At 36.7% G+C, this 20,949-nt stretch overlaps 1 protein-coding gene across 5 annotated transcripts in view; it reads left to right on the forward strand.

Annotated features, from left to right (window-relative positions):
* Positions 1 to 20,949, forward strand: part of ASPH (aspartate beta-hydroxylase) — a 211,767-nt gene that overhangs the window by 32,788 nt on the left and 158,030 nt on the right. For 3 of the 5 annotated variants that reach the window (XM_045789028.2, XM_087864867.1, XM_045789031.2), the window contains exons 2-4: positions 2,448 to 2,597; positions 4,072 to 4,116; positions 5,543 to 5,611. In XM_045789028.2, coding sequence (XP_045644984.2) covers positions 2,448 to 2,597; positions 4,072 to 4,116; positions 5,543 to 5,611 — 264 coding nt within the window. Of the gene's footprint in view, positions 1 to 2,447; positions 2,598 to 4,071; positions 4,117 to 5,542; positions 5,612 to 10,216; positions 10,397 to 20,949 lie in introns of all 5 variants that reach the window. The other 2 variants (XM_087864869.1, XM_045789032.2) reach the window with 2 other exon arrangements.

Here is a 20,949-nt window from a genome sequence, read left to right on the forward strand (position 1 = left end):
GGTGGTTTTTTTTTTATACAGCATTGAAAAATGTCTTCATGTGCATCGAAGTTGTAATAAATTAAGCACATAGCATTGCTAGTGAATCTGTGGCGCTCCCCGTCCCTACTTTTTTCTTTTCTTTTTTAAAATTTTAGTAATGCTGTATATTGTTCTTATAATTTTTATTCTTAAGACACACAACGTATTGGAAATCATCATTTTCCCTCACAACCTTGCAGAAGTTTTCACCCAGCCTCCCCCTCCCATGGCTGTGTTCAGATATTGCAACAGTGAAGCCTGTTTTAAGTGGATTTAATATGTAATGTTATAATGTATGCCCAGTAAGAACTTTTTAATGTAAACATTATGATTTTATATAGCCAGCTTTTAGGAGACTTTTAATGATAGATCATATTAGAAACAGATTAGATGGCCATATGTCATTTGGTAAGTATTCTTTTGTGAATTCACCGTATGACTATAAATCTGGCCGTTTTTGATAAGTCTATTAATATTTAAAGAACATTAGAAAGGGAAATTGACTTTTTTGTTAAGAATGAAATTTGTCTTAGTCATATTTTTATAGACTTAAATATGGATATATAGATAAAAATGTATGTATTTGAGTGTGTATACACACACACAGTCACTTTCAGACTGATTTAGTTTTTATGTGCCCTTTTGAAAAGTTGATCTAGTAATTTGTTTAAAAAACCACGTATCTTTTTTAATAAGAAGAATTTCATTTCATTTTTTTCTTCCAAGAAGATTTGGCAGTATATTCTTGATTCGAGCTACTGGATACCACTACCAGTATTCCGTAATGAGAGTTGGATTTAGGGGTGAGAAAGCAAGTTCTAGCTTAGAGCTAGTGAGCTTTTTAAAGGCATCTAATTTGACCCACTCACGCAGATCAAGGAACTCAGGACCAGAGAAGTCAGGGTCAATTCCTAGCTCTACCCAATTTGTGCCAGGGACTTAGAGTAAACCACTTAATCTTTTTTCTGTAAAACAGAGATGATTATTCCCATCCTCACCCCCAGTGGTTCTGAAGCAGGCACCGCCCTTGTAGGGGGGGAAGAGTTCGGGAGTATTTTTGTTTGGCTTCATCGGGGAGCTACTTACCTTCGGGACCCTAGGAAACCAGGGATGCCAGCTGCCCTGCGGTGTGAGGCACAGTTGCACCGGGTAAAGAGTTGTTCTTTATAGACATCCAGAAACGCCCTCTTGAGATAGACTGACCAGACCTTTGTGAGAATCACATGCTGCCATGCACGTGGGAGCACTTTGAACTACATGGCACGTGCTCAACAGAGAAGGCAGTGTCCTGCTGTACCACCTGCTTGATAAACTTTTCCTTTTCTCAAAGGGTATTTGGGAATATGACATAGCCTTTGAATAATATTTATTATGTTCCTTTTCAAGAGAAATCTGAATACGATGGTCTTTTGTTTAAGGACGGTGTTGACCATTTCTGTCAGTGTCACTTGACTTTCATGATTTTTGTTTACTTTTGGCTGTAAGAAGACTCTTTCCAGAAGGGTAGCAAATGTGATAGATGACACTCAGTGGACTGCAGTATACAGAGCTGTTTCCTGCATTGAGACGGACTGTGAATGATGAGCCCTTTCCTGCTTCCTTAGGCCCCAGCGGGTCTTGTAAAGGAGGAGGACGGATTGTTGTACTAGTTCGCTTCTCTTCTTTCCTGACCTCTATTTCCTATAAATAGTCTCCTTCCTTCTCAGTCTGTCTCTGGCTAAGAATATGGAGCCATTTTGGGGGGAGATATTTTCTGTGGCCATTAACAGACTTTTTAAGATTCTCCAGAAACTAAGTGGGTCGGAGAAAAGGACGTGGCCACATTTCTATGTGACTTCATGAAGTTGTTGATACGCGCTGAACTTTGGAGGAGGTTATATGTAAAGAACTTAGAAGGAAGGTATACGTATTACATATGATATACATATTCTATCAACCTTTGTTTTAAAAAACGTTAAGCAATGATTTTTTTTTTTTTTTTTTTGCATTACTTCTAAGTCAAAGTTTTGCATGTGTGGTGTTGAGTCTGAGCAGAATCTTTTCTGTTTCAAAATCTTTATTTTAGGGGCACCTGGGTGGCTCAGATGGTTGGACGTCTGCCTTCGGCTCAGGTCATGATTTCCAGGTCCTGGGATCGAGTCCTACATCAGGCTCCCAGTTCAGTGGGGAAGCCTGCTTCTCCCTCTCCCTCCGCCCCTCCCCCTGCTTGTGCTCTCTCTCTCTCTCTCCCAAATGAATAAATAAAAACATCCTTTTAAAAAATCTTTATTTTATGTAACATGTTTTGAGAATTTGAGTGAAAAATATTTTTGGAATGATTTACCATTGTAAGTACTTTCAAATTACTGGAGAAATAATTCAGCAAAAAGAGGTTCAATGAGGTGTCTTCTAAAATGACATTGTTCATCTGTCTTATTTTTAAACAGAGACAAAGCATGGAGGACACAAAAATGGGAGGAAAGGAGGACTTTCTGGAAGTTCATTTTTCACATGGTTTATGGTCATTGCATTGCTGGGAGTCTGGACATCAGTAGCGGTCGTCTGGTTTGATCTTGTTGATTATGAGGAAGTTTTAGGTAAGAATTTGGTATTGTTTCTTATGTGAATTTGTAAGCACGAAAGACATCCTTTAATAATCTTAAAGATTTATCATTGTTTTGGGTGTAATTTCTGTAGCCTTTCAGTTGTTCTCAACAGTGTAGGAACAAAAGGGGATGTTATCAGGGTTACCTGGGAGTAGTGGCTTTTCAACTTCTTTGAACATAATCTGTAGTAAAAATAAAAAATAGACATTTTATTGTACGGATATCACACAGAAAAGTTTTATCAAATAGTACTTAACCCTTAGGAAATGCAATACTATATAATTTCTATTCCATCTTGTTATATTAATTTTAAACATTCGTGAGCCACTGAATTTATGTTGGGACCCAGTTTGCAAGACCCTTCCTTAGAGAGCATTTGGAAGCACACCCTTCGTCTTCGTTGGAATGAATTAGTGTGTGTGTATGTGTATATGTGTGTATTGGTGTTGGTACGGGGAGTGTGTGTGTGTCTCTGTGTCTGTTGGGATAGGTGCTGTCTGTATGCTGTTGAGGAGGTTGCCATGTTATTTCTCATAGTTGTCTTCCTTCTTATTTTTCCCTTTTCTCCCCATAATCACTGCAGTTTTTCATGACTTTTTACATTAATGATTCTTTACCATTTTTGGAGTTATAGTCAGTCCAAAGTCACAAAGTCTTTTTTAAATTGAGATGAAATTTACATAACATAAAATTCAATATTGTTAATATGTAAAAATGTACAGTTTACTGGTTTTTAATATATTCCTCATCTAATTCAGAATATTTTCATCACTCCCTCCTCCCCTCTCCTGGCAAACACTAATATACTTTCTGTGTCTATGATTTTCTTACTCTTGACATTTCATATAAATGGAATCATACAATATGTGGCCTTTTGTATCTGCCTTTTTGCATTTAGCTTACCGTTTTCAGGGTTCAAGACTTGCTTCATTTTATAGCCGAATAATATTCCATTGTGTGGATATGCACCACGTTTTGCTTATCCAGTCATCAGTGATGGACCTTTGGTTTCTTTCCACTTTTTGGCTACTGTGAATACATGGTCTTCCTCTTTAATGATCCCCAGTGAAAAGTGTGGACCCTGTCACTGAACAAAATGCATGCTCCTCTCTATGTACCGCATTGCATAGAAAACCCCCTCCCTTCCATAAAGCCTGTGTACTTCTGCTTTAGAGGTTAGATTATGGCCATCTTTTGGTTGGGGGGGTGGAGGCAAAACACGCTTATGGATAAGCTGCCATTTATTGAAACTTTTCATTATTAACTAAAGAAAAGTGTCTCTGGATAGATGATAGAGTAAGAGAGGAAGAATTTTAGTTCGGAGACAAACTTCTGAGTAGATCTGTGCTTTTGTTGACTTACAGTGATATATTGTTAGGGAACATCTGTTAAACAAAAGAAGAGATTAAAAATGTTTGTACATTTAAGGGCAAGTAACAATTTTCGTGTTTTTGCATGCATGCAGCCAAAGCAAAGGACTTCCGTTATAACTTATCGGAGGTACTTCAAGGTAGGCTATTGGAGATGCGTTTTAAGTCTACTTGTCTAAGTCTCTAAAACCTCATCCTCATTCTATTAACGTAGTCATCCCCTGCATCAGAGAAAATAGGTGGTAGGACCAATTTTCCCCTTTAAGTTTGTCAGAAAGTATGGTATTTTCTATCTTTGTGATGTTATCTGAGCTCTGCGCTATAGATAGCCTCCACCTGCAGACAAGCGCTTGCTTATATCTTCTTAGCAGAGAAATGATAACTTCCTTATCTCTCCATTATGATTACTAGTATTTTTTATTTTTATTTTTAATGTGTGTGTGTGTGCTTTCTAAACCAGAATCCTACACAGCTAGTTAACTCTTTTCCTAAGTAGAACAAGGGCTCTGGGAGGGTCAGGATTGATCACAGCCACTCTCCCCCAAAAGTTCTGCCTGCTCTCCTGCAATGTTTTCACTTCTGTTTTATTAGAGACGTGGTAACGGTGCTGCAGACTGGTTTTTTAGTACTAATGCTATATTTGTGGATGCTGTTTAAAATATTGCTATATATGATGTCTCCTCACAGCCATTGTCCAGTGCTGAGTTCTAAGTGATGTTGATTTTAGAATCTTTTTTAGGGAATTGTATGTACTTGACTCACGTTTGGAATGCTAAACATAGCAGTGCTCCTAGATGATAAAGCCTTAAGATAACATTTTACTCTGCTTGAAGAGGAAAGGCTCTGGGAGTACTGTCTCCTGAAGTGGTCTGTTTTAAGCCTTGTTTTTTTTCTTGGTAGTAGATGGCCAGGCTAGTTAAGTTTTAAGTGGGATAACTAAGTTTTCCTTTGTCATTTCAGGAAGTCAGTTTTATATACTATATTTCCAGAAGTCTTTTTTTTTTTTTAAGTTGATTCATGATGTTTCTGTTATGAGTCATTATTGTAAAATATAAAATTAATTGCCCTCTTATTTTTAGTGCTTGCACTTGACATTAATTATTTATATTTAGTCTTTATTTGAGGCTTGGTGGGTGTTCTTTTTATTTTGAATACTGATGGCGTGAGGAGCTTTCATACTGTAGAAGCATTACATTTTACGCAACTGTTGGAAATCTAATAATGTTTCTTATATATGTTGAAATTTTTACCTAAACTATTTTTAGCGTCATAATAAAAAAATTCATCTGAAATGATTACATCAGGGGATTGTTAAAATTTTAAGGAAAATATCATCTCAGTTATATTTCTTAGATTATAAGGCGAACATTTCCTGAATCTGTCAGTGAATCTTCTATTATTTTTAGGTAAGATCTTCACTGAGCACTGCCTTTCAGGATTCAGAGAGCAAAGAATTGCATTGATTGGTAATATTTATGGCTGACGGTCAGGACTGCAATAAGTGGTGATGCCTTATCAAACTTGTTTTCCCTTTTCTTCCCATCCATCTTCTCCTCCCTCTTGCAGGAAAACTAGGAATCTATGATGCTGATGGTGATGGAGATTTTGATGTGGATGATGCCAAAGTTTTACTAGGCAAGTAAACGTTTTATTTTTTGTTAGTGGTGGTAAAATGCTGGAAACAGAACAATATCTTTGCCTCGATAATAGCTATGTCCAGTCACACACGTTTTCTGGAAGATATTTTCCCACTTCAGTTCTCACTGAAATGTTAATGGCTTAATTGTTTTTCTATGGACTTATATTTCAATATATTTTTATAAATGGATATGTATATAGCTCTTGCACATATATTTTTAATAAGCATAACTTCATATCTGTGTTCAGATTTATGAACTTCATATTTGAACATATAGATAATGTACTAGCCTGTTTTCAAATATGGTAATTATAGCCACTTTTTAGCATTACTTGATGTAATTCACTTCAATTTGAAAATGTAAGTTTCTAAAGGCTTACATAAATCCATTTTGAAATAAAATTGTGGTAGTGGATGTTTTAAAAATGTCCTGTGCATATTTTAATAGTAACATTAAAATACAAACCAGTAGTTTTTGGCTGGGTTTCTTTATTTTAGAAATCTTGAGCCCTTATCTTTCTACCCCCAGAATTACCTGTCTTTATCATTGAGATTATTTCTTGTAATATATAAATATGTGATATTCCCTCATTTCTTTGAAAATGCTGCCTTCCTAGGAAGGATGATGCCAATTTTGATATGCGGACTTTGTGTAGTCTGCCCTGTGAGGTGTGTGTTTCCGCTAGTTGAAGAGCATCACTTCCTTTGCTTTACTATGTAGTGTTATGTGTATTAACATTGTGTATACTACAGTACTTAGAAAAATAACAAATACATCATGGTAATGTATACCATGCTTACTAGAGTAATGGTGCAAACAAATTCATCTCAGACACACAATTCTGTGTTTATTTCATGGATATGAAAAAAATGGGAGGGTATCACATCTATAACCAATGGAACAGTATTAGGTAGATTAAAATCTTAACCTCCTTATAAAACAGTAAGTTCTAAATATGAGAAAAGGGTTTTAGTTATAATTACATGTGATTTAGCTTCTTAATTTTGACCTTAGTTTATGTTTTCTTATTACTTCTCAGTGGGAATTATGTTTGCTACTTAATAGCGGAAGCTTACTATCAATGAATTTTTTTTTCCTGTCTTAACCATAATGGAATTTGCTATCTAATTTTGTCATTACATATCTAAATTTTTCTATGGGAATAGTAAATCCTCAGAAGACTATAATCCTAGACATGCAAAAGAAGTAAAATATATAGAATTTAATTATCAGAATGATGCTGATTTGCTTGCCTATAAATGGTTTATTATTCCATTGTATTTCTTTACTTTAAATAATGGATTCTGAATAGTAAACCTTTTTCATTTTAAAGATAACTTCATGTGGGCCATGTTTCCTCATTTTTAGAAATAATATTATTTCTCATCTGCTATATATATATAGAGAGAGAGGCTTAGAATCAGCTATGTGAAAAAAAATAAAATCAGCTATGTGGTCTGTCGGATAGGAAATATCAACTATTAAAAATTAAAATATTTCTTCTATAGAACACACTGATTTCTATGGCAAACTTACATTAATAACTTGAGTTTTACTGTTTTAGATTGCAAGAGTTTATCTCCTGTAAGGTTTTTAAGCAACCATTAAGAGGTTAATTGATTGTAACATAGAACATTGCCCTTTGCAGTAGACATGTATTTGGTAAGGACAAATCATAACTTGTTCCTTTTATAAGAATTATATATTTGGAGGTAGAATCGAATTTGATGAATCTCAGAGTTCATTTTGGTAATTTGACTATTAAATGCACAAAGGCTAAAATAAACAATTTTATCATATAAAGGTACTAATTCACAGTTAGCTTGTGGCTTCACAATTAGCTGGAACAAACCAAAGGTGAGCTGTCAGGCTCACTTATGTCTTCTGACCTTATTTCTATAGTGATTGAATTCTCTGCATGAAATACAAGCTTGACTGGAATTGAATTTTATGACTGAAGCTCTTTTTTAGTTTTGTGAGGTTATTGTAGCTTAGTTGTGCCTTTTTACTGGCAAGTGGTTTCAAAGAGAGAGCCTGGTGAGATTCTTGGGGTACAGACATTAACGGGCTTTGTATGTTCAGGGAGACGTTACAGGGGAGCAAATTGAGTGATACCCAAAAAGAAGCCAGGCTTCCTGGGTGTATTCTCCTCGGAGAGGCAGCTCAGGGGTAGGAGTTTTGGATTAAGGCAAGGGGAAACCAGAGGGCAGATGCAGGTAGGAAGCTAGAGATTAGGGGAGAGCTTTGAGTAAGAGTTGAAATATGCTGAGCTTTCGTAGGTTTGGCATTTCTTTCATAAGTATTTCTTTCCGCATTCTTAAATTTGCATAATCTAAGTCTTACCAATTTGAGGAAGTGTATGCATTCATATTTACATTCCACATTTTAAGATTTGGTTTTTCTTGTGAAATATAAAGAGAATGAAATATGTGTGAGTAAATCAAGATATTCTGAACAGCCATCATTAGTTCTATTTCATTGTTTCTGGCCATGGCCCTTACGTTCTACTTTGAAAATATTCTGAGCCTTTCCTAGTTTACATAGCTTCCTACTTTTGTGGCCAAATTATTTAGAATAAATAATCTTTGATATTGGTTTGGATTATTGAAAACTACATTGTTGGAAATTGTATTCTTTGAAAACTTGTTTCCCGAATAAAATCAACAGGAAAATGGTCCAAGGACCAATTGCTGAGAGTAACATCATTTTAGAGTAAGGCCGCCGAAGGACTGCATGATTGTCCTTTTGTCCATGACTAGCACCTAGCTGGCACTGGATCGGGTGTGGCTGGAGAACAAAAGGGAAGCCAGTCAACAATTCCTAGAGCCTGATAAGCATTTGTAGACTGGACAGATGCCTAAGTGAACTGGATCTTGGCCACTTGGAGGTGCTCACGCTCTGCCCTTGTGTTCGGGCCCGCTCTTAGAGGCTGAGGAATTCTATACCCGGAATATTTCCTTTTTCTCTTTGGAGTAGTATTTTTGTCTTCAGAGCCACAGGAAGGTTGCAGAGTTGGGTCAGTAGTTTGCTCAGGTACTTTGGCAAAGTCATGTCATATTGAAGGCTGGTGAAGTTTTATATTTTATATTTGATACTTTGAAGTACTAATATTTGAAAATGGAGAAGAATAAACATGTTTATTATAAATATACAACTATGGTGTTTTAAGGCAGGAAGAAGAAACCATGTTATTCTCACAGAGATTTCAGTGGGAATACAGATGTCTGTTCATAGCACTTGTCAACTGTTAAATTCAGTGAAAAAATATTCTAGTTGTGTCAACGAATAATTTAAATACCAAAAATACTCACTGCAGTTTATTTTCTCCTTTGACCCCCATACATGAACAATGATATGATATAATGCTTCTCTTCATTAAAGTAGGGAAAATACACTGTATACTTTAATATTTATGCTAGCTGTCTTACTCTTGTACCTTACCTGCCTGTCTTGTTTCCTGACTGTTATGCTCCATGGAGAAATGTTGAGTGGCCAAAGGCCGACCTACTGAATGAGGTGATTATCCTCGGAGAAGCTCTCAAGTGATGGATGTTCACATTTCTTAGAGCCAGAACTTTCTACCCTGTGTTTTTTTCTTTCACCATTACGGGTCTTGTTATATAGGCTGTGGCAGTATCGGTGGATTTTGGTATTTACTGGGCTGAGAGATGTTTCTTACCCAAAGCCAGTTCTAAACAGTAAAAAAAATGGTAAAACCAACATGTACTTCACTTTCTTTCCATCGTGATGGCCTGTTTTGGGACTAATACTTAAACAACAGGAGTCACGCGTCTTTGCAATAGAAGCTAATTTCTTGGGCTTATGGGAAGAGGACTTTTAATATTCCTGTTGCAGGTGGCTGGAGGGGCCTTGATCAAATTTAATATTGGTTAGCAGCGTGAATTGCTATTAATGGCTGACTGTTCTTATTGGTCAGAATTATAGGACCATGAGTAAGTAGCCAGAGCACTGTAAAGCTAACATTTGATAGTATGAACATTTGATTATCTGATAGAATTTGAATAAATTTATGTCTGTCTGTGGATGCTATAAATGGTAATCTTGCCAGTCATATTAATCCCAGAGTCTCTTAAGTAAACTCTAGGTCCAAAGGGGAAAAGGGTGAGGAAATGAACCTTTTTCTTTTCTTCAGTGAATATTTATTGATATATGTAAGTGCTTGTATAATCAACTCTCGATAATACCTGGTTGGTAAATCAGCAAACGTGGAGGCTGTCAGAGAGATCTGTCTTTCTACCCTCCTACTACTTTTGTTCGTTCTTCCCATTGACATGAATCGATTTTGGCTAACACAATTTTGTTTGGGGCTCTAGATTCTCTAATGAGAGAAAGGCAAACCTGGTGAGGGGCTGGTAGGAATGGTGAGGATTGGTCAAACTGTGCCTTGCCTGTAGTACATATGATTGAGAGTTGATTGTAAGGTGTGCATCTTAATGAGTTTCTTTGTTTTCCCAAGTATCTTTTCTGTAAACTTCCGTGACCATGATGCACATCCTTTTTGAGATCACTCTTCCTCAACTTTTTTCCACCTAACTGCTCTCCTTATTTTCTCTTTCTCTCTTCCTTTATTCTTATGTAGGCCTGACCAAAGATGGCAGTAATGAAAATATTGATTCTCTTGAGGAAGTCCTTAATATTTTAGCAGAGGAAAGTTCAGATTGGTTTTATGGTTTCCTCTCATTTCTCTATGATATAATGACTCCCTTTGAAATGCTAGAAGAGGAAGAAGAAGAAAGCGAATCCGCAGATGGTGTTGATGGTACGTCACAGAACGAAGGGGTTCAGGGCAAGACTTGTGTCATTTTGGATTTACATAACCAGTAACTTTGATTCAGGGACTGAAGTCATGGGCTTATGAACACCCGAAGCAGTGTCCTGTTTCTTTCTTTCCTTTGCTCACCCAGGGCTTCACGAGCAGTGGGGCAGCTGTGATCAAACAGCACAAGGCAACCATGTGATCTCTCTCCCCAGTCCAGCTCCTAGCTAGTCCCTTGCTCGGCTCCCCCACTTCTAGTGAAGAAGGGGGCACTCCTCGTTCTTGTAGTAGTCTGCAAAGTGCATTGAGAATGATGTTCTTGGTGGTGTCATTGGTTTCTGTATCGTTTTGTTTCAACTTATGTATTCACTGAACTAAATTCAGAAACTTCATAGCAGATTGTTTTGTGATTAACCCTTGATGCTTGTCTTTCTAACACACTATTAATTGAGATGATTATGGTGGACTTGATTATAAAAATGTTTCCAGCATGATTCATAAATTAAATGATTCTCTGTTGATCTTTAACATGACTGGTGTGTAAAGTGATGGTTCTTTAACACGCTGATATTTTTTAATTGTAATTTGTTTAGGTTAACTTATTTGTCAGATAGGTTAATACAAATTTCGGTGTAAAATTCTGTATTAATGGTGCTTTTAAAATAATTTGAAAATAACCCCATGTTTTTGCCTTAGGGTAGTGAAATTACTGTATTCAAGTAGTAGTAGGTCTGAATATTTCTGTATGAAAGCAAAATTTATTTTTAATTTTATTTCCAAATACCCATCCAGAGAAAGTAATTTGTATTTTTTTTAAGCAGGCATAGTGCACAAGAGGGAAAATGTGAATATGTATCTTAAATAATGCTGTACATATTAAAATTATTCATCCTAAATAAGTCTTTTTCTATTTTTTTCTTGTATTTCCTTATTAAGTGGCTATCACCTTTGGCTTAGGTAGAATTTGATTTTTAGATTTATAAATTTTTAAATTTACTATAGTGGTAATTCTTTTCAGGAGAATATATATATATATATATATATATTTTTTTTTGCCATTAGAAGACCTTAAAAAACATTTTTGAATCAGTTCATTTAAGATGAGTTTGCTTCATTAACAGCAAGAGGAATTGTATTAGCTGTATATAACATGCATTCATAAAATGAGATTTCATCTATTTCCTTAAGGCTTGACAGCCATTAGGACCTCTGGTTTCTGTTACCCTTTTAGGGAGTGGTGCTTCGTGGTTTTAAATCTCTTTGAGCTTCTATGAAACTTAACTTGGCTGTGATTCCTCATAGAGCTTAAAATGCGAATATGTTTCTATTTTTGAACATTTTATTTGTTTAACTATAGTAATTTCTCCTTTTCAAATATTCATTCCTTGTGTTTTCATATGTAACCAAATTGCTTTCATGGGAGAAGCTTTCAGTGGTTTTCAATGCTTTCAATGGGAGAAGTCACCCATTTATTTCAGAGGGGAACATGACAAATTTAGTGTCTCTGTTGGAAAGCAGGATCCTAGGCTATTCAGCTATTTGTAAGTATGTATCAGAACTCAGCCATAGCCAGGAAGTTAAAAGTATCAAATCAGAACGCAGGAAACGCATCGACTTCCCCCTTTACTCACCACTTACGTGTCAGAAGAAATTGTGCAAGTTGCTTATCTTGAGCATTATTTTAAAGCTGCTTTTGCATATGGCTGCACACGTTGTGCATGGGACAGTGATCTTCTAAAGCTCACGTGGCTAGTAAAACTCTAGCTCGTCTTTCCCTAATTATTTGGGGAATATGTTTCATTCTGTTCATGTTTCTTACCGTGAAAAGCTTCTGATTTTGAAATGTTAATATCCTGGAACACATAAGTATGATTTTAATAATGTTCTTTTTGAAAGTTGATGCAGTCCTTGTCCATATTGATTGTGTCTTCCACTTTGAGTTGGAGTACTGTGAAATACCAAATTTTGTTAGGTTTAAATTGAAAACGATCTTGGGCCTCACTCTCAATGAAATTCATGTAGCCAAGTGTCGAGATGTATTTTTTAAAGCAGTCTTATTTTTCCGTGCTTCATGACTACTAACTCTAGAAGATGTGTGATCAGTTCAAGAAGTAAATGAGTTAAATTTGTGTGTTAAAATGTTTGCAGTCATTAATTTCTTATCAGGCTCTTTCTTTTGTCATGATAATGATACTAATGCATGTTTTATGTACAGAAATTAATTATGCTGTATTTTTGTAAGTGAAAAATAAGGACGTGAGGAGATAATTTTCTATTTATCTAGTACCCCCTGTAGTCAGACCTGTTGCAAAGTCTCTGATGAAGGTGAAACCTAGGGAGCTGGTGGACCCCTGACTTCTGTGACTTCCTTCAACTTGTGGCTAAGGCTTGTTTTGGTGAGAAAAAAATGAAGTTGTTTGCAACAGTAGTGTAGAGTATTTTGAAGCTGATCAAAATTACTTCGCTTAAATTTTATTTATTATATACGTTAGGATTTTTAATTTCTCTAAGGATGTATTGTGTACTTTTCTGTTTCATAGTGTAAATATTTTCCTAGCTTTATGTCTTTTAAGCTTACTAAAAAGGCAAATTGTATTCTGTACATTAGAATATCTATTTGTATTTATGGAATTTTGAGTTGTATCACATTTACTTTGCAGAATTTTCTGACTTCAAACACGCAGAGGCACTTGGCAGTGTGAGCTCTGCGAACAGCTGTAGTGTCGTCCGCTCAGAGCTGGCCCGCTTGTTTCCTTAGACGCACCGCCATGGGTCCAGTTGGGTTTTCTGAAGTTTGGCTCAAAAACGGGAAGTGGCCCTCTGGAGATTTCTTTTCTGCATTGTAGCTTCTTTCAGCCCGGATTTTCTCTGGGACGCAAGCGGTGGGGTGTCAGTCAGGTGGAGAACCGTCTTCTGGGTGCTGGTCATATTGAACCCCGAGGCCTCGCCACCAGCTTGCTGCCTGGGAGAATCGCCTGGACGCCTTGGGCGTAATGGAATGCTGGGTGATCCTGCCTTTCATCCTGTACTTGATTCTTTTCTTCCAGGAATTACCTGCCTGTCTCATAGAGCTGTATCCAGACATGTAAGAGAACTTTTCTGTTTGAATTCTGGCTTGTTTTTATTTACAGTTAGCTAGACTGAATAAAATGTTTTCTGTGTACCCTGATAAAGCTTGGGAGAATTCTCAAAATAACTGTAGGCCTAGGTAGTCTCTCTTAATTTGATCGATCTCTTGGTAGATACACCTTTTGGTGATTGAGATCATGATCTTTTCTAAATAAGATGCTGGTCCATAAGTAAGTAGTTTTCTGTGATTTGGGCTGTGGAGTTTTCTTTGATTGCAGTGCATATTTGGAGCATTTTCATGAAATTCACCGACTCAGACTTTATTATCACAAGTTGATTGACAGAATTGTATGCCAGATTCTCTGCTTCTGATATTTGTTGATATTTGTATAACCAAGAAATACATGGGAGTAGATATTAACTAGAGTGTGAGGTCCTTGTAGTTAGGAAACAGGTCTTAAGCTCCGTTTGAATCCCTCTTCAAAGCTGAGCCCAACATAGGATATTTATTAAATATTTGCTGGGGTTATTAGTCTTGATGAATGATAACCTCAGAAGTTACCCATTGTCTAATAAAACACTGAGGGTTTTTTTTTTTAAACCAACTTAAATAAGTGAAAAAATTATTGGACATTTTTTTTTTTCAAGAGAAACGACATTTTGAATTTTCATATGGGAAACTGACCTGCACTAACGGACGTCTTCTGGTGAGCTTTCCAGTGTCTCTTGTGTTCGTATTTGAGTCTGCTTCCTCATGCAAACTTCCGGTCTCTGGATACAGTCCCTTCCTAAACTTTGAGTCATGCCATTCTCTTTATGTTCTAATCTTGCCTTCCCCATTTACCATAGGGCATTGGAAGGTTTGTAGCTTCCAGGCAAAAATGCCTGTGATAATACTGTTATACCATCTATTTAAAAATAAAAAGGGAATTGGTGTAGTGCCCTGGCATGCGTTTTAGCCAAACTAGACATCCATTCTAGGGCTACAGTCTGCCTAGAGCAGAGAACCGTTACTTAGGCATTTGGGGCCATTTTATTTTATTTTATTTTTTGCCATCTGTGGTCAGCGTTGAAATAAATTGTGATGTTTCAGTATGGGAAGGAGGAAGATGAGAAACTGAAGCTGAAGGTGACTCACAGATCTCACCAGGGACTATGGGAGTGACGGAAGTGACCAAAGTACAGAGTGATACCCAGCCAACCAAGTCTATGGCCAGCTCTCCGAAAACCTGTAGTAGCTACTTGGATTTCTGTAATGGAGCCAGTCTTATAAAATTATGTCTGTTGCATGTGGTGGAACCACAAGTCCAACCATTGGCTTAATGATTCAGCATTTTAATTTGATACAGAACATTTCAGCTTGAAAATGTGTGTGGGGTAGTGGCTCTGAGGCAGTTGCCAAAATAACATTAATTACTTTTAGGCAACTCAAGTTTTAAGGGAAGAACATAAGACCTGTCCTTTTTAATTTCTGTTAAAAACTTCTCAAAAACTTAACAGAGCTATTAACAGTAATCACCTTAACCATCAGGATAACCATACGGCCAGAGGAAGTAAAGAACATGCTGATTACTTATTCTTGCCATTCTCTTTGGCTGCAGCCACTTCCTGATGCTTTTTTGATGACTGCCTTCAGTTGAAATGTGTTCTGTCAACAAAACCAACTTTCATCCCAGTGAGTTACAGAATACCAAAATGCTTGCTTTTCAGGCTCTGATTGATAAAATTTTCTATATACTACATGGAAACTATTTTTAAGGAGTTATATTGTCATGAATTTTATTGTTTGATAAATTTGCTCCCCGCCCCTTTTTGCCCTGGGTATTGACTTTGGTAGTGGAGAGAGAAGAAAAGAAAAATAGGGCATGCTTGCTGATTTTTGACAGTAAAGGAAGTCCACATCAACCATAGTTACAAATTTAATTCTGTCTATAATTAGGAATTATATAAAATTATGTAAAAGCAAGGTCTTACATACTTGCCCTGAGTTTTTCTCTGGGGCCACTTCTCTAGTGTCCCCGAAGTTCTTTTTTTTTTTTTAATTCTTCTCGATATGCTGCCACCAGTCCTGGATCGCCACTAACTCCTTCATCACCACGGGGCGTCACATCATTTGTAGAAAGAGATCTATTCTGAACTTAGCTGAACTGAGCCTGTGTAAGGTGCTCACTGCTGTGATGGAGGAACTCTTTGAGTAGGTATGCAAAACCTTTCCCATGCTCTTCCAGCTTCCAGGGTCACTTTATTCTTCTGGAAAGATGATTTTGCTTTCTGTTTTACCAAGGTAGTCATCTTTGGCTTCAGTTCCATTGTCTTCCTCTCTCTACACTTTACAGCATTTCTTTGTTCTCAGAATTTTCTTCATTGTTTCCTTTCATTGGTCATTTTTGCAGATGTGGCATCTTCTGGATTCCAAAGTTAAGTCTTTACCTGCATCTCCCCCTGCATCTTCTGGCCTCATTATAATTTCTTTCTTGGCTGGCTCTGTTCCTGTTTCCTAGAGGGATGCCTTTGTTTCCTCTAGCCATCAAACATGTAGATGCAGTAAAATCTTGCAAACCCTTACTCCTTTCTGCCCCCTGGGAACTTTGGGAAATTCCACATATGATCAGCCTTCTTGTAGGAAGGAGGCGGTCAGGGGGCCCCCATAAGCACCCTGGGGTAGTTACCCTTTTCCCACCTATGTTTTCTCATTGTAATGTGACCACCTCTTCTGCTTGTAAAACTGTAATCTGAAGAACCTTATGGGACATTTAATAACTCAAATTCAGTAATGTCCTCATCCTAAACCTTTGTTCCCACCTACCTTCCTAAAACTGTACTTTTGACTTGAAGAACACTGCATTTCTTCACTCTCCTCTCTGTTATGTAGAGGCTCCTCTGTTAACTTCCTCTTTTCTTGGTGCTGTGCTTGGTGCTTTCTCTCACGTCTATACCCTTTCTTTTTGAGACTGGATCTGATAATTGTGGCTAAATTATTAGCCCTGTCTTTATCATGTCAAATATATTGAAAAATTATTGATTATATTCTTTAAGTTCAGAAAAGGTAGCTAAAGTTGATGATTTGGAATTTCGTACAGTGCATTGCACAATGTATCACTTTAAAGATTTGTGCCCAAACTGGAAAAGTTTTAAGTAAAGCACTCATTACTTTTTCCTGTTTCACTAAGTTAATGCTAATCTAATATTTTATTAATGTCAAAAGTTAACTCTAGCCTTTTCATCAGTATAGCTCTTTTGACTCTATCATAACAGTAGGCTTTGGTGGTTGCATAGTCTGATTCTTACCACTCTGCTTTTTAAGGAAAATCTGGGCATGCGTTGAGAGAACATGCAGGAGTCAGGAGAGGGACATGAACAGCATTCAACATGCAGTTTAATGTTTAATGCAAATTTCTTTTGCACATTGGATAATGCCCATGTATTTAAAAGTTGGTATTAGAAGAATGAGTTTGATATTTTATTCTGAAATAAACTTTAGTGGGGAGTGATCCAAGATGGCATTCGGTGTTATAATGTGGCATGCTGGTTGTTTTTTTTTTTTTTTTTTTTTTTAAGATTTTGTTTATTTATTTATTTGACAGAGAGAGAAACAGTGAGAGAGGGGAACACAAGCAGGGGGAGTGGGAGAGAAAGCAGGCTCCCAGGACCCTGGGATCACGCCCTGAGCCAAAGGCAGACACTTAACAACTGAGCCACCCAGGCGCCCCAGGTGGCATGCTGTTTTTAATAGAGTTTAGGAAGGATTCAGGTTTTATCTTTGAGAAATGATTTGTCTCTCTCTCTCTCTCTCTCTCTCTCTCTCACACACACACACACACACACATTCCGTATGTATATAAGTAATTGGACAGGTATAGATAGCCGTATGAAAGTTAATTCACATTTTTTAAAAATGTAGTCAGTAGTAGGACATACACTAATACTTTTTTCCCCCAGAATAATGATGATATTTCTTTTTTTATTGAAGTATAGTTGACACACAATATTCCATTAGTTTCGCACGTACAACATAGTATTTCGACAACTCTACAGGTTATGCTATGCTCATGACAAGTGTAGCTGCCATCTGATGATAATGGAATTTCAGCCAAAATAAATTGCCATTCTCAAATGGACTGTCTCATTTGATGGAAATGAATTGCGAAGGAGAGAGAAAGAGGAAGGAATTTAGGAATGGAGGATGATTTGAACAATATAACAGAATAGGAGTGGAAACATCTCATACTGAAAGTGGGGGTGTGATTAGGGTTTTGAGAAACACATAGAGTGGGTTCTGCTTGGGGACTTTCTTGTACAACCATAGCCATTTGTTGCTGAGTGACAGATGGTGCTGCCCCCACAGGAGGTTACCAGTAATCACCACACCTCCCACTCTAAGAGCCTAGGAAGTGGGTTGGCAACTTGGAATGCCACCTTGGAAAGTTTGCTGATACATGAGTATAAAATAGCATTTATGTGATCAGGAGATGGAACTGAGAACATCCGTTGACTGGGATGCCAACTACAGCCTGGTTAGAATGAGCACGTACAGCAAGGTAAAGGGTACTGATGTGTGGCAGAGGTTAAACCCATTATCAGAACTTTTATTTGCCAAGACAAGAAATAGAAAGCTATTGCAACATTTTTAGATGAAGAGTAAGAAATTTAACATCTAGCCACGTGATTGTATCGTTCTTACTTGCTCATCTAATTTTTTTTTGGTAAAGAAAGTTTGCGACTGTGGAGGAAAAAAGCAATGGTTTTTTCAAACAGTAGAGATTAAAATTCTATCAAAATATGCTCTCCTTTTTTTTGGATGGCAATGACAATTGAGTAGGGGAGTGAAGTCCCCTGGTCCTTTCATGTGTGGGGCTTGTAACTGATCCCTTGTGCCGAGCAGACGACCACTGGTTATGCAGGCACAGCTGAGCAGGAAAAGCTATTTCTGGGGGTAATTAGGTTTTTCTACAGCCCACAATTCTTTCAGGTCTACCGCGAGTCATGAAGTTGACTGAATCATAAGCTGATTACAGTGCATTTTTTGCTATAGTGAAAGTTAGGTTTCAAAATGACATCTACATGATAGATATTTATGTGTTGAAGGAGTGTGTTTTTTAAATGGTGAGTTTAACTTAATTTGTTTAATAGAGGCATTGATTTTAATTATAGATATTGTATTATTTTTTTAAAAAATACTTCGTTTTTAGTTTCCTTAATATTTTCTGTTTATAACCTATTTTCATCTTGTGAATACCAACAGAAGGACCTGGTGGGGTAGCCAAGAGAAAAACTAAGGCTAAAGGTATTTTCTGTTTTTCAAATTAGCCTCGAGTGAATCAAGTTTAATGCTTGAAACTGCATGACATTTTCTAGATACGTTAATGCAGCTACTAATGCTAAACATTGCTTTTTGATTTGGGTCGCACCACTGGCCAGTAGAGTAGTTTCACCAAGATGTCTTTAAAGAATTTCTTACCTAAGCCCATAATTTTGTCATTTCCTTTTTATGGTTTCAAAACTTTTGTAACAGCCTTTAAACTAAAAACATAATGATATCATGATATTGTCATACTACATGTAAACTTACATCTGAACTTGCTATTGTGTAACCTAAAACCTTTTTGAGTTTGAATTTTTTAAATACTATTGGAAAAAAAGATGAGTTCTTCACTGATTGATTTCATTTCTTCAGAAGCTCTGGTGACACTCTGTCTTAGAGCAGAATAAAAGCCAGTGTGAGCACACTTATAGTTTTCAATGAAACGAAAACTTAGATTTATAATCCGGAGTACTGCATTTCCCTGGTATAGAATGTGCTGTGTTTTGATATTTTAATTCTTTAAAAATTACCGTACCTGTCAGCCATCATATGTAGGCTAGCAGCTTATTATTACAGCCTTGTTTTTTTATATCCCTGGGGGTTTTCTTGTTCACATGTCAATATTTATGTCCTTTAGGGATGGGGCATGGGAGAAGTGCATGTTTTTCCTTATCAGCTTATAATATTCTTTTGTGTTCACGGCTCGGCATATTGTTTTTGGTTTGTTTTTTGGTAAAACATTATGACTATGTGACTTGCAGGGTTTTGTGGTTTGTATTTTAAGATCAGGGAATTTTAACGTTTAAACTGCGTTCCATCGGAATAATTCCCAGAAAGGGAACAGTTTTTACCATTTTATTCTCATGTCACTAACTATGAGATAAATGGCTGATGAAGTGGAATTTCTACTTCTTGATCTGGAGAGGCGAATCAGATGTTAAAGATTTACCGTTGGGAAGCTGTGCGGAGCGAGATCGTAGAGCACCGTGTAAGCGCTGCGGCATGATCTGTGTCTGCAGACAGCACTGAAGTAGCTGAGGGCTCGGACGGTTGCTTCTTGATGAACGCCAGTCCCTATTTTTACAAGGTCTGGATAAGACTTTCAGGAAGAATTGAGTAACATTTTGAGCTATGTGAATTTTACACAGTTCTGATGGGCATAAACATCTTCCACGTTTTATTAAAGAACTCTTTCATATTCTTTGTGTCTGCTTAAGTGCTATGTAATACAGTAAACACCTTGCTTCTCTTAGATTTCCTAATGAGAGAGCAAGAAGGTAAAATTCAAAGCTTTTTGCTAGCGGCTCTGTTAAACTTGATGTAAAACGGGTTGAAAGCAGGGTTGGTCTCACACGAGATTTGGACTTACGTGTGCGTTCCATCTAATTGCTCTCCCGCCTATGAGCATGGATGGACAACGTGGCGGCTTGAGTGGCTCTACATCAATTAACAGGAAAACATATTTAAAGGAATGCTGATTTCATAATGTTGAATATAAGCAGACAAGAATGTCTACTTGTCATTTTAAGCACTATTATAGATAAAATTTTATGTTCGTGGATGTTGGTTTTTTTTTTTCTTACTTAGCTAAGAAAATTAAATGGTATTTTTCATCTGTGCATTATGTCTTCAAGGCTAGTAAGCACAAATATTTTAAGGACAATTTTTTTTTGTCAGAACTAAAAGTTTTTAAATTACCTTTGTATGGATACTTGCAGGTTATGGAAAATTTTTTTCTTAATGTTGCCAGTGTTCCTTTAATTATGTCATTATAATTGTGAAATGTGAGTTGTTAACACTTTGTGTAAAGTTTATGGGTGGACTCATTTTAGTAATACTGCATGTTAGCTTTATTTTAAGACAAGTCATAACCTATTTCAAGCTGGAAAAATACAATGGCAAGTTTCTGGCATTTCTTTGGTAGCTGATACTTTGTAGAGGTTTGCATCTGGTTTTAGCCAATTTAAAACTAGGGGATGAAAGTCACTTTCTGAATGAACATTTCATGTGTGTGGAGAGATAAAGACCATACTTTAGCACTAAATTACTGTCCTGTGAATTAAGAGATGCTTTCAATAAACTTTTTTTCCTTTGATTGGAAAACCTGAAAGTTAAAGAACTCACTAAAGAAGAGCTCAAGAAGGAAAAAGAGAAACCTGAGTCAAGGAAGGAGAGTAAGAACGAA

Source organism: Ursus americanus, chromosome 9 (assembly GCF_024610735.1).
Source record: "Ursus americanus isolate L20-20 chromosome 9, mUrsAme1.1.p, whole genome shotgun sequence".
Classification (NCBI taxonomy): Eukaryota; Metazoa; Chordata; class Mammalia; order Carnivora; family Ursidae; genus Ursus; species Ursus americanus.